Raw genomic sequence first — 14024 nt, forward strand, 5'->3', positions numbered from 1 at the left:
CATTAGAGTTGAATTGATATTTCACATGAGCACTGAAAAACAAATTAACAAAATTCAAATGCTTTCATTGTCAACGTGCATACATATTATACAATAATTATAATAAAATGTCCAAAGGCTCCAAGTTTCAACCATAAAATGACAAAAAAATAGAAAATATATGGTTCTCCCTAATCAACAAACACAATTGGTAGGTCTATATCAAAATTAGAGCTTGAGTTTAAGTCATTGCTAGTATAAGGGTCTATCTTAGACAATTGAACCGAGTCACCAAGCTCCTAAAACGTTTCAGGGATAGGGACGAAGTACCATGGCAGGGGATGCTTCCTTTGAAGCACAAGCTCAAAATCATGAGCTTGTAATCCATATCGCTTTTGATTATTACCATAATTAAATTGAAACATTTCATTACATCTGCTAATTGGGGTATTCATCTTCATCCATGGACCCATATCAAATGAATCTAGTTAATCAATATATTGATCATGATGTTTTGCATTTTGATTCTAGTAAGACTATCTTGATCATGATAATTTGCATTTTGATTCTAGTAAGATAATTCCTCATCCTTGTGATGAGCTAAACAAACTACATAATTTATTGGATCACATGGAAGGTAACAATTGCCATACCATGAATATTTATCTTCAAAGTGTGTTTTATCCCTTTGTAAGGGATCTAGAGTTATCTCATTGATTGAAATCCCTTTGCTTAGGAACCACGTTCTTGTCATGGTACTATGGTATTTCAGATTAATCATAATTAGAAGGTATTCTATGCAAATGTTGACCTTCATTTAATTGTGTAGATGTCTTGTTCTTCTATTATATATTCTAGATGTCCTCATATTTCTATTAATGCAATAACATATTATTCCTTGACACTTTGTGAATTCTTGTCCCTAAGGCAATATCTAATCTTAGCATCAAATATGTCACAATATAGAACAAGACACATGGATTTATTAGGTTTAAAATTTGGTGGCACCTTTCATAATGTCATGAATAACCTATTATTAAGTTAAACTACTATTTCATTTAGACCTTTCTTAATGGTTGTGAGTTCATGGACAAAAAAATAGGATTTGTCCTGTCCCCATTTTGCAATATGAAAAATCTCATGAGTTCTTCCCATATGTTTTTAATTAAAAAAGCAACAAAAAACAAGGGTGCTGACCCTTCATACAATAGCCCATAGGCGGCAAAGGAAAGAATACAACCAAAGGTACAAACTAAAACAAAACAAGGTCAGGCAAGCCAATAACAACAAACATTGTTAGAAGCCTTCCAAACCAACAACAACCCAAGCCCAACTCAAGAGTGGGGAGAAACACCCAAAACTTGACACAAAGGGGTTTGGGGGGGAGAGGAGGACTTCCCCTTCTACCTGCAACAAACAATAGTCCAGGCAATACTATTATTCGGGGCATCAAATGAAGAATCAAACATGGAGGGCGGTATGGATTTTTTTTCCGCAGCAGCAATAGACTGTTGCAAAACAACATCAAGAGCATAATCACTTGGAGCGGAATGTTGTTGTCGAACAAGAGCAACAAAAGTAGGAGCCTTCGGGACAGAAGAGGCCACATTAGTAGTAATGAGAGGGTCAATAGAAGCTTCAACAATAGCAAGAGGCACAATCTTATCTTGAGGGGAGACATCCTCCTCCTGAGAGGAGCCATCAGAGTCCAAATCAGAAGCATTGACTGTCAAGTGATTAGCAATAGAATCCTTCCACCAAGTAGCAGCACCTCTGTGACGAGAGTGAGAACAATTCGAAGCTAAGTGGCTTGTTAAGAAGCATCTCCGATAGCGAAAGGGGAGGCCTTCATAATCCAAAAATTGAGTCAGTGGCCCATCCCCAACCATAAGAACCACATCCCCAAGTAGAGGCGTAGAGAGTCAATATCGACCAAAATGTGGGCAAAGGTAGAATGACCCATGGAAGACGTAGCATCATCAACCTGCAAAAAATGGTCAAACGAGTTACCAATGGCCTCATAACAAGAGTGCTCCTAGAAATGAAGGGGAAAATTAGGAAGGTGAACCCATACTAGACACACATTAAGTGGTTCGGTAAGGGGGTTAAAGGAAGTTGTCCAGGGTTTGAGAGAGAGAGAGAGTGATCTCCCCAAGCCCACAACTTGCCCAAAAACATCACAATCAAGAGATGAAGCAAAGGAAGCAATGAAAAAGCCTTTAGCACAAGGGAAAAGCTCAATGGAATGAGCAACTAAAAGCTTCCAAGAATTACTCACCCAGCGATGGAGGTTTGGGAGAGAAGGCCAAAACCTAGTAAATTTGTAAACCAGTGCACAACGTTGGTAGAAATCAACATTTTCCACAACCTCTTGGCCATAGACCACCATAGGTGAGGTCTTGGCACAAGGGAAATGACGAATCCCCATGGGAGGATGAGCAATAGATCTGGCCTTGTGAGCAAAGCTTCACCCACCAGCAAAGGCAAGAGGTCTAGGAGGGATCTTAGCACCCACATGATCACCATCGGTAGCAGAGGCATTACCCGCATTGACACCCATAAGGGCATCAATTGCACCTAACCCACCCACATCCAATGCAACAGTAGACGCAGGAGCAGAATGAGCAGGGGCAACAAGAACTGCAACCAATGTAGTGGATGCAAGGCCAGTGGGAGCGTTTGAAAATGCATGGGCGGGAGAGTTGTTAAATGCCATCTTGGCAAAAACATATGTTGATATAGTTCTTCCCATATGTTGATACTATTGTTTGGGAAGATTTTAACCATTCTTTTGCACTTTCTTCTAAGGATTGCACAAATAGTTTCATCATATTACCCTTTATCTCATTCAAAATTAAATTAGGAAAACAACGGATACAAAAGAAACCTAACTATTTGTATCTTTCAATTTCAAGAGTTTTGCTAACAAGAGGGTATATTTAAGCATGAATTAAAAATGGAGGCTTCATTTTTATCTGGTTATTAAATTGTTTATTAGGAATATGTTGATTTCAACAATGTGGGACATATCGTGAATTTATTTGTTGAATTTAGATATTTTGAACATGCTAAGTTTGATTTATTTTCTAGGTATTTATTCAAATTATGTTTGTTGAAACTCTATTTAGGTTTGAATATCTCATTGTATATGTTTGAGATGGTCTATTAGATATGTCATCTATTTCTCTTTCCCTACATTATTCTTAGATTGTATAGTTATATCAACATCATGGAATAAGTGATCTTGTTCATGGTTGGGCTTATGAGAGGAAGTGAGAGTATTATGATGCATATTGACCCATGTAATTTTACATGTGAAGGATTAGACACATTTATATTTGGGACACTCCTAATAAAGAAAACATTCCCATTTCTCAAATCCAATAGTATTTCATTAATAGGCATACCAAATTCATGCGTACTATCCATCCCATCATGCATTACCCTTTCGAGTCATTGAACACATAAGGGAATTGATCTTTTTACTCAAGTAAAAGCATCCCTACCTAAAGTACCAATTTCAATATTTGAAGAAATAGGTCCAATAGCCACACATTTATTTCAAACCTTCCATTTTTCTCATTTCCTTCTTGATTATGTTGCTTCATCTTCAAGTTCACAGGGATCTCTTGAACGACTCCTCTTAGTTGTGAAATTTCTTAGTCTTCTTTGTAGTTCTATATTGGGTCCTAGTTAAGAGTCTCTACTCCTCTAGGAAGTAATGAACAATCTTTTATCACTAACGTGTTATAGAGATTTTAAAATATGAATTATGATCATTTTATCCTTGGTAATTACTCCATTCTATTGGGTTCCAAAATTGTTACTTACACTTCTAGAGAGATCAATCCACTTTAAGGCTAGGGAGATGTCATTTTTAAATATGGATAAATCAACTCATCAACAAATAGTAGGGGGTAATAGGCCTGTTGAGAATGCATAAACTTCCCTTCACTTTGGGCTTTTAGCTAGACCTGTGCAGGTGTTCCTAGAGGTAATTGTAAATAAGTTTTTTTGTTATAACGAGACATATATATGATAAATAAATTGAGTAGTAGCCAAATGCAAGTTTTAATCTCAAAACTTGTCACTAGACCAAAACTAACCTATTGCAATGATATTTTGTTAGGCTAATAAATGCATGCAAAACATTATTCTCTTAAGATAAATACTATCAAGGTTTGCTTCAGATGTTTCCCTATATATAAATAATCACATGATATATGAAGACTAATAATCTACTCCTAAGCTAAAACTTAAAGATTTTGTTCATTTTAAGGATATAATGTCTCAATTTTTTAAGGATTATTTCCTTATAGGGGGTTATAAAGTCACCTTCAATCATAGAAATAAGTAGAAATAATAATATAGGTTTGAAATTCAATAATTAAATCTACTTAACAATCCTTCTTTAAATTTACAAACATTTTTTTTATGCAACAAAATAAATACCATTTTAAGTAACAATTTGTAGTAATTTAAAACATTATGACACTTATTAGATTTTGGGTAAAATTCCATCAAAAAATGGTGAGCCAAAATTTTAAGCAACTAGCCAAGGAGACACTTGGTTACAAACACTTTCTTTGATTAACTACCACTTTTTGAATCCCTAAATGAAATTCTTGGATGGTGTATATATGCAAAAAATATAGAGAGCTCTCAATACAATGGTCACATGACAATAGATGAAGACCAACAGTTTGAATGCCCCATGAATTGGTATTTATAGTTCTTCAATTTTAGCACCTAGTATGCTTTTAGGAACTGAAGGAAGGAAACAAACTTGCAACTATGACATGTCAAGTTTGTTCAATCCCATAGAACTAAAAGAACAAATGGTGGAGAATTTTCTAGGGGTGATCTTGGTGGCAGGAACTTCATTGAGCAACATTAATGGTGATATGATCAACCATAATACCCACAATTAAATCTTCATTTGAAAGCATGATATTCAATTTAAATAATAGATTTTAGGTGGAAAAGACGAACCATTGGTTTAAGAAATCAAATGTAAACTTCAAGGTATGATGGACAATTCTTAGAAGTAGGTTAAATGACTTGTTGAGGGTTTTAGGCTTTGGTGCATCCCTGAAATAAGTTCAGAGGTTCATAAAATGTATGGACATGATGCCAAGATGCATGAGAGGTTTGTATTTCAAGTGGAACAAGAAAGCAAGAACCATCAACATAAAAGGAATATAGACTTGGGGACGTGTTAGTTAGGGAGTGATAATTTGAAAGGATAAGAGAATCAAGGAGTGAATGAACTACAAAGTTTGAAAGTGAGACATTACTCAGAGGGTCTAGGATTGAAAGGGAATATGTAGATAGATGGTTAGGGTATGGGTACTAGGAACGAGGAGGAGCTTGGGGCATAGGACGTGGATGAAAAGGTGCAAAGTATATTAGGATTCTAAGGTTTGAGAATGAGGGGAGGGGGTCAGAGAAGATGGGGAAAGGAAGTTTAGAGGTGTAGGGATGTGGCTTCATGGGGATATAGGACCTTAGGACTTAGTCCCTTGGTTCTAAGTTTGCTTTAAGTCTTGCGACCTAGAAAAAGGTAGAAGTATCCCACAAAACAAGTACACACATAAACTTGGATTTAGTTCATTCCACAACCAATATCACATCAATGAAATTTAACCATAGACAAAAACTATGCCCCCCAAGATCATGGAATTTAAGATCTAATATATTTCATTCTTTATGGAAAATAGGGAGATTAGAGGAAAAATGGAACCATGAATGACTTCCCTTGTAAAGTTAAATTATCCTCTAGAAGACATTCATTGGAAAAACATTCCCCAACTAGTTTCAATGAGGGATTTTTAACAAACAAACATAATGATTGAGCATCCCTAGACAATGTTACACATAGGGGATCCAATCAGACATTTCTTAGATTGATTATTAGTAATGTGTGTAATAGAGTCAAAACACAAAAACAAAGTAGGACTCAAACAAAATTTGACATTGTTAGGATAAGTCACAACAACATCTAAGTATATTAAAGGAATTTCTACACAAATATCTTGAAAATCCTAACGTTAAAAAATATAAACACCATTTTTATACCATTAAATTGTTAGGGAAATGTTTAAATTGACAAGACATCTTATAGGTCCAAGTCAAAAAGTGATTTTTTTCTTTCAACATTCTTTGTAGGATCCCTTCTTTTAGTGAAACAAGAAGGCCCATCTGAATTAGGGTTAAATATAAATCTTTAGGCATCCTTTAACATAGATTTCCATTAAACAAAGCAATTAACTCACAATGGAGATGTCAATGTCATTGTAGTAGAGTTATATAATTTTAGATGTTACTTAAGGGAGATGCTCAAAATTGCATCCTACAAAGAGTTGGTGCATTGTAGCCAATCCAATTGTTATTTACGTATGGGATTCTCTCCCACTATAAACTAGTGTGTTGACTCCAATACACCAAATGTTTACGTTCTTCTCCAAACATTAAGAAATGTACACAAAATTTAATTAAAAATGAACACTTACATTTGAATAACTCTTAAAGATTTGTCATCAAATATTTAAAAAACCCCTTATTTAAGAAATTAAGAGCTTTATTTTATCTAGTAAGCAATAATTAATTAGCATGAATTGATTATTTCCTCTAGAGGAGGTTTCAAAGGGCATCTTGTGCTATATAAAATTTATAAGGAGCTGCAATACAAAGTTCTAACATATAATTTGATTAATAATCAATAATTGAAAATAGATATTCAAAGACTTGAGATCATCTAATATTATGGAATCTATGAAGATGATAAGGAATTACATAATATTTTGAAAAATAAATAATTTGTGCATAAGTTTTCAATTAATGTTACAAATTGGGAAGTTTAGGATCTATGACTATTCTAGTTATAATGAAAATGGAAAATGGAAATGGGTCCTTTTATAGTTTGCGATATCACGTGCTCTATTTTTGGGTCTACAAATGATATATAGTAATATGAGACTACCTCGTATTCAATGGAAGATGTAGTTAATTGTACTACAAACTAGACATACATACCTTACCCTTTGCAAAATAAGAAAACAAGTAGGGGAGATGACCCATTAGTTAAGCACCCTAACTTCATGCTTCTCAAAATCTTATGTGGATATTTCAATCACTTCCAATTTTTTACGGTAGCTTACTTGACAAATGCCTTGCTTTTAACTAAGGTTATAGGGCCACATCATCGAATATGATGCCACATCAACATGCTTTATGCCAAGGTGTCCAAAATGACCTTGAAAAAAGTGAGACTGATACTTGTGTACCAAGTCATGTTTTATTGGTGTGTTGATGCGCCATCACATGATTTGTTGTGTTTTAGATCTAATGAATACATTTCATTCAATTATGGGTAGTCATCATCAACACTAACAACTTTAAAGTCACAACTATTGGTGCAATATTGTTAAAAGTAGTAGGCATTGAATCAACAAGTGCTATAACAACTATTGGAATGCACTCAATTATTTGATACTCTCCCCTAAAATACTCTCTACATTGATGTCTAATTAAGAATAGATTCATTGTTTGTTAAATCCTTTATTTTCAAGGCAAAAAACTTGCACAAATAGAGTTTCTGTATAATGGTCTCTAGCCTCGCCTTTTAAGCCTATGGTTTGACTTTTACCATTTGTTGAATGAATGAACTAGTTTTAATGACATTCACAAGACCATCAATTTATAGGATCAGGAGCGTCATCTTTAAATTTTCAATTTCTTTTCATTTTTGACTCTTTTATTGTGGATCTTGATTAAGAAACCTGCAATTTTATGAACACTCGCGTCTTCAAATAACTCATTTAGACTACTCTCCTTCAATAATCTTTTATTCTGGAAAAACATGTCAACCTAGACAATCGAAGATGTCAGCAGAGGAAGAGGCCATATCAGAAAAGGCAAAGCTCCAGAGCCGTGATAAAATATGCATGATCTGTACTTCCAGTCTTTAAAACAAGGGAATCATGCATATTAATATTGTCCCACATGGGCTTTGGTAAATGTTATAAGTAGAGGGAACTGTATTAGAAGGGTTGGGGAAGGTTAGTTTAAATTATAAAGGGTCGGTTGGCTAATTATGCCACACTCGTCCAGTGAGGCGGGTGCTGTATGGCTATCAAGACATATGGCCGACATAATTTCTGGACTGTTAAAGGGTTGGTCCGCTCGGCCGACCCTCCATAAGTAAATCTAAATAACACAGGTTAGGACATATGATTTCTCTGAATTTAATTGTGTAAAATATTTTTTTTATTATATTTCTGTTTTAATTTCAATTTTTTATTTTTTTATTTTGGTGATAGATTTAGGATTATAATCTGAAAATAAGTACAGCTCAGTACAATAAGTATTGAAATTTGATGTGATTTAAAGTCACAAATACTGATGTAAAAATTGTTAAATTTAAAGTCTCAGAGACAAATGAAGAGTACATATGATTTCTCTGAATTTAATTGTATAAAATATATATTTTTAATAAAATTTCTGTTTTAATTTCAAATTTTTATTTTGGTGATAGATTTGGGATTATAATCTGAAAATAAATACAGCTCAGTACAGCAAGTACTGAAATTTTTATGTGCAGTTCTTTATAGATCATGAAATACTGATGTTAAAATTGTTAAATTTAAAGTCACAGAGGCAAATGAAGAATAGTTCTCTATAGATCATGAAATACTGATGTAAAAATTGTTAAACTTAAAGTCACACAGGCAAATGAAGAATAGTTCTCTATAGATCATAAAATATTAATGTAAAAATTGTTAAATTGAAAGTCACAGGCAAATGAAGAATAGTTCTCTATAGATCATGAAATACTGATGTACAAATTGTTAAATTTAAAGTCACACAGGCAAATGAAGAATAGTTCTCTATAGATCATAAAATACTGATGTAAAAATTGTTAAATTGAAATTCACACAGGCAAATGAAGAATAGTTCTCTATAGATCATGAAATACTGATGTACAAATTGTTAAATTTAAAGTCACAGAGGCAAATGAAGAATAGTTCTCTATAGATCATGAAATACTGATGTACAAATTGTTAAATTTAAAGTCACACAGGCAAATGAAGAATAGTTCTCTATAGATCATAAAATACTGATGTAAAAATTGTTAAATTGAAAGTCACACAGGCAAATGAAGAATAGTTCTCTATAGATCATGAAATACTGATGTACAAATTGTTAAATTTAAAGTCACACAGGCAAATGAAGAATAGTTCTCTATAGATCATGAAATACTGATGTACAAATTGTTAAATTTAAAGTCACACAGGCAAATAAAGAATAATTCTCTATAGATCATAAAATACTGATGTAAAAATTGTTATTTTTAAAATCACACAACCAAATGAAAAATAGTTTTCTATAGATCATGAAATACTGATGTAAAAATTGTTTAAAGTCACACAGTCAACTGAAGAATTGAACATCAAATTGGGTTTGTTGAGGGAAATGATTGACTCTGTTTGGATTTGTTAGGGAGTGACTATTGACAGAGAGATTCGAACTGTGGACGGTGAGTGGAACGAATTGAAATATGGTCCCTGCACCGACCGTTTAGAAAAGTCTTGTTTCCATAGTTGTGTGCACATGCTGCAATTCGTATTTGACCGGGTCAAGCGTTTGAATGGGGAATTTCTGGTTAAAAAATGCGAAAAAATTATGAAGACAATATAGAGCTGACACCACTGATTTTCAGTCGTTGAATTTTATTTTTCTTCCTTAAATAAATGTTGCATACAATAGTTTATTTATTAATTTTTTGATGGAGGTCATTCACAAATTATTTTTGGCTACTATCTTGACTTCATTTCTTTTCAAGTTGTTGGAGCCATGCATTCAATAATATTTGATATATGGTAGGTTCATTAAAAACCATTCAATTTCAAATGACAATAGTATAATTTTGAAAAATTGAATGATAGAATTCAATGGAGAATTGATTTATTAATGTGTTATAAATTTTGATGTTTTTGTTTAGTTTATAAGAATCAAGATCAAAGGCTATCTACAAACCAAAACTTAAGGTAGTCATTATAATTGCGACAAACACTTTAATATCACTATTTTGTATGATTGTCTTTTAAAACACCATTCAATTTCAACTTTGACAAGGTCGGATAAGGGCATCTCTATTGAGTAAGTTGATAATCTAGAAGGTTGTTATTAAAAGAGAAAAAAAAGGAAGAAGCAATAAGAATTCCAATTTTGATTAAATTTTGATATCCCACCAAGAATTTAGTTGATAATCATGAATCTAAACAAATTTCTTTTAGATTGACCATTTTGCTATCCCAAACCTATGGAATATATAGTCTAATATATTGAAAATCGTTGCACCAAATATTCCAACAAATCATGCCATGACCAATATCATAATAAATATTAAGTATAGCTTCAAAGAAGGCCACAATTGGTTCACAAGAGAGTCTTGGATAGACTCAATTTTTTTTCTAACAAATCACACTATAAACACTAAAGAAAATTGGCAAAAGGGAAAGCCGAAAGATGTCTACTGGAATCGACAACCCCTACTTTTTTAAGATCATGTTGATGAAAAAGTTTATCTATTTAGATGCAAGCCACATGAAATAATTAACCCTATGCCAACATTTAGGATGCTAGATCCTTTTCCAAAGCTTAAAGTTCTTAACTTTTTAGTTATCTTCCATGAGAGTTTTATAATCATCTTACACAACATAGATTCTAGAATCTTTCAAACCCTATCCAAAGAAAATTTGTCTATCTAAAGAGACCTTCAAGGATGCTAAAATATAAGCTAAACAATCAATAAGAAGGGATTGTTGACCTAGCCAAAGATCTTTAAGTTTTCACTTCCAAATCTTCACACCATCCTACATAACTACATATTGAAATTCAGAAACATAAATCTAGTCAACTTTAATGCATTTTTTTTTTTTAATTCAACGAGATTAGGCAATTCCGCACAAAGAGGGTTATATTGGTCTTATGTGTCATACCAAAAATTAATTAGGTCCCTAGTCCCCAAAATCTAGAAAAGGCCAACTTTAATTAGACTACTACCAAATTTTATAATTTTGAATATTTGAAAATCTCTACTAAGGGTTGGCATCCTACGGATGAAAGTTGATTCTCCATATTCAAATAGTTGAGCTTAATAATTTTTCCTATAAGGCCTATCCTCCATGCACCATTTCCAATTTAATTTAAAATTAAGAGCTATATTATTCTGATTTTACCAAATATATATATATTTTTTGAATTTTCTTTTCAAAAAATCTTTCTCATCTTACAGTCTTAATCATGAAGGATGCTTTTTAGAGCTACACGAGTCATAATAAATAAAGAGAGCTTGAATAACAACTTTAAGAAGGATTATATAGCCACCCAAAGAGTGGTATATTTGTGTATAGTGATTGATGATGTTGAATAGAATCTAATATAATATTTTAGTATTTTTACCCAAGACAAGTATGATAAATAAGTATACTCATATATTTGAAAGGAGGAGAAGCAACTTGGAAATGAAGAACATAAGCAATATTTTCAATGTCAAGGTCATTGATGTAGAGTTACATTTCTCAGATGTCTAAAAGAAACTCTAAAAGTTGCCTCTTGTAATGAATTGGTACATTGGAGCCAATGTACTCACATTTATATGGGGAACCAATCAATGCTTTGACTTCAATAGACCAATTATTTAAATTTTATCTTAAATATTGAAAACGTTCACAAAATTCAAACAAAAATGAACATTTGAACTTGAATCCCTCTTGAAAAAATTGTCATAAATTTTCAAAAGACCCTTTATTTTAAGAATTAAGACTTATAATTTCATTTATTTGATTTAATCAGAGTGCTCAATAGGCATCATGTGCTTTTTATAATCTGTATAAGGAACTATTATCACAGTTCTAACATATAATTGTTCAATAATCAATGAGTTAGTCTATTAAAAAACTAGAGACCCATTATCCAAGAGCCTTATTCTAATGCCATGGAATCTATGATATCAGACCATGATGAATCACATAATAATTCCAAAATAGATAATAAACAGTTAGTGCAAAAATCTTCGAGTAATGTTACAGAATGAGAAGTCAAGAATCTATGTCTATTCCATTACTAAGAAAACACAGTAAAATAATCTGTACATTGATGATGAAATAACAATAGCTTCATTGTTTGTCAAGTCTAGTCCTACATTTCCTTTTCAAGCCAAACAACTTGAACCCATTTCGTTTTTCTACAATGGTCTCCAACCTGGGCTTCCAAGTCTGCCCTCTGACTTTTACCATCTGTTGATAATCCTTCTGCAACTGAGGAGTACTACACAGGCCCGAATGACTAAAACAATCATCTTTAGATTGGGTATTCATTTTTCCTTTTTCCAAAAGCTTCTGAATAAATTGTGGTAAGATCTTGAGCTGTAAGCGTCCATCTTCTCTCTTCTCTATCTCAAAGGTCTCCACAGACATCACAGAACATCTGCTATGAAGGGGAGAGACAGCTTTGGGGCTTCCTCCTGCTAATGAGGCCAACCAGGCAGCTGACAAAATGCTTCCCTGCATTTTCTCTGGAAGAAGAAAATAGCTCTGCCCACCTTCCAATTTCTCCCCTGAAGCTAAAACAGGGACTTTTTGCCCAATGTAGAAAGAATTGGCATGGCTTACAATTCTCTGTGGGTACCTCTGCATGAGTTGAGAGGCAGTAATCCCGCGCTCCTCTAGTGCCCCTACACTCCCATCTGAATGAATTACTGAGATTTTACGCACAGGCTTGTGACGAATTCGCCACAGGGAGTTTCTCATTTTGATCATAGATCATGAAACACTGATGTAAAATTTGTTACACAGATTCAAAATCACAAACAGACAAATGAAGAGTTGAACAAGTTTGTTGTAAGATCAAATTGGGTTTGTTGAGTGAAATGATTTGAGTACGTTTGGATTTGTTAGGATATATATAAATGGTTTATAAGTGTGAATAGTGACAATTCAAAGTTGGCTCCAGAGAGATTCGAACCGTGGACGGCGGATGTGGAACAAGTTATAGAATAAGAGTATTATGGTCAATGTTCCGACCATTTCTGTAAATGACTGGTTTCCATAGTTGTGTGCATGTGCGAAAATTCGAATTTGACCGGGTCAAGCGTTTGAATCGGTAATTTCTAGTTTTAAAAACATATTGCAGATTTTTTTTTTCAAAGTCAAAGTCAGCATTATTAGTTGTATAATTTTTTTCTTATGGAAACAAGTTGGAATATATGTCTTTATATAATCGACTACAACAATTTGAGTAAGCATACATCTGAATCACAAGTCATGTCAAAGTCATCTAAAAATAATTGTTGTATAATTTTTTATTTATTTATATTATTATTTATGGAAACAAGTTGGAATACATAGATGTTGGTATCTCTATCTTTATATAGCAGATTAGAACAATTGGAGTAAACATACATTTGAACTACAAGACTTGTCAAAGCCATCCAAAAATACTTGTTGTATAAAATCTAATTTAATTTTTTTTGATAGAAACAAGTCGGAATGTGTAGATGTTGGCATCTGTGTCTTTAGATAGCTCATTACAACAATTGAGTAAGCATACATTGAGCCACAAGTTTTGTCAAAGTCATCCAAAAATAATTGTTGTCTAAAATAATTTAATTTTTTGATAGAAAAATGTCAAAATACGTAGATGTTGGTATCTCTGTCTTTATATGGTAGATTACAACAATTTGAGTAAGCATACATCTGAACCACAAGTCGTGTCAAAGTCATCTAAGCGTTGTACTTGATCTGAAAACACTATTGGGGGTATGAACTTTGGTGGATGGCCATACATCACAAGCTTTGACCATTCTCCACATGAAATGTACACCTGCAAAAACACAAATCCGCATAACACGATGATTTTTTGTCAGATTTTTAAAGGTTTTAATAGCACCGTGGAGGAATATTATGAGGACTGGGATGGTGAAAATCACATGAAAATACATCACATCTTGCAAATTTTGGGTTTTCATATAAATTATAGTT

The 14024-nt window shown here is 33.1% G+C and overlaps 1 protein-coding gene and 1 non-coding gene across 2 annotated transcripts; one reads left to right on the forward strand and one right to left on the reverse strand.

Annotated features, from left to right (window-relative positions):
• Positions 1 to 8052: 8052 nt before the first annotated feature.
• On the forward strand, positions 8053 to 8178 carry LOC131077209 (U11 spliceosomal RNA). Its single transcript, XR_009113559.1, has one exon. It is a non-coding gene; the product is annotated as a U11 spliceosomal RNA (small nuclear RNA).
• A 3900-nt stretch (positions 8179 to 12078) lies between these two features.
• Positions 12079 to 12901, reverse strand: LOC131077186 (uncharacterized). The gene has a single exon (XM_058014625.2). The coding sequence runs from the start codon at positions 12801 to 12803 to the stop codon at positions 12162 to 12164; it is 642 nt and encodes a 213-aa protein (XP_057870608.2). The 5' UTR covers positions 12804 to 12901; the 3' UTR covers positions 12079 to 12161.
• Positions 12902 to 14024: the final 1123 nt, after the last annotated feature.

The sequence above is a fragment of the Cryptomeria japonica genome, chromosome 10, assembly GCF_030272615.1.
Source record: "Cryptomeria japonica chromosome 10, Sugi_1.0, whole genome shotgun sequence".
Classification (NCBI taxonomy): domain Eukaryota; kingdom Viridiplantae; phylum Streptophyta; class Pinopsida; order Cupressales; family Cupressaceae; genus Cryptomeria; species Cryptomeria japonica.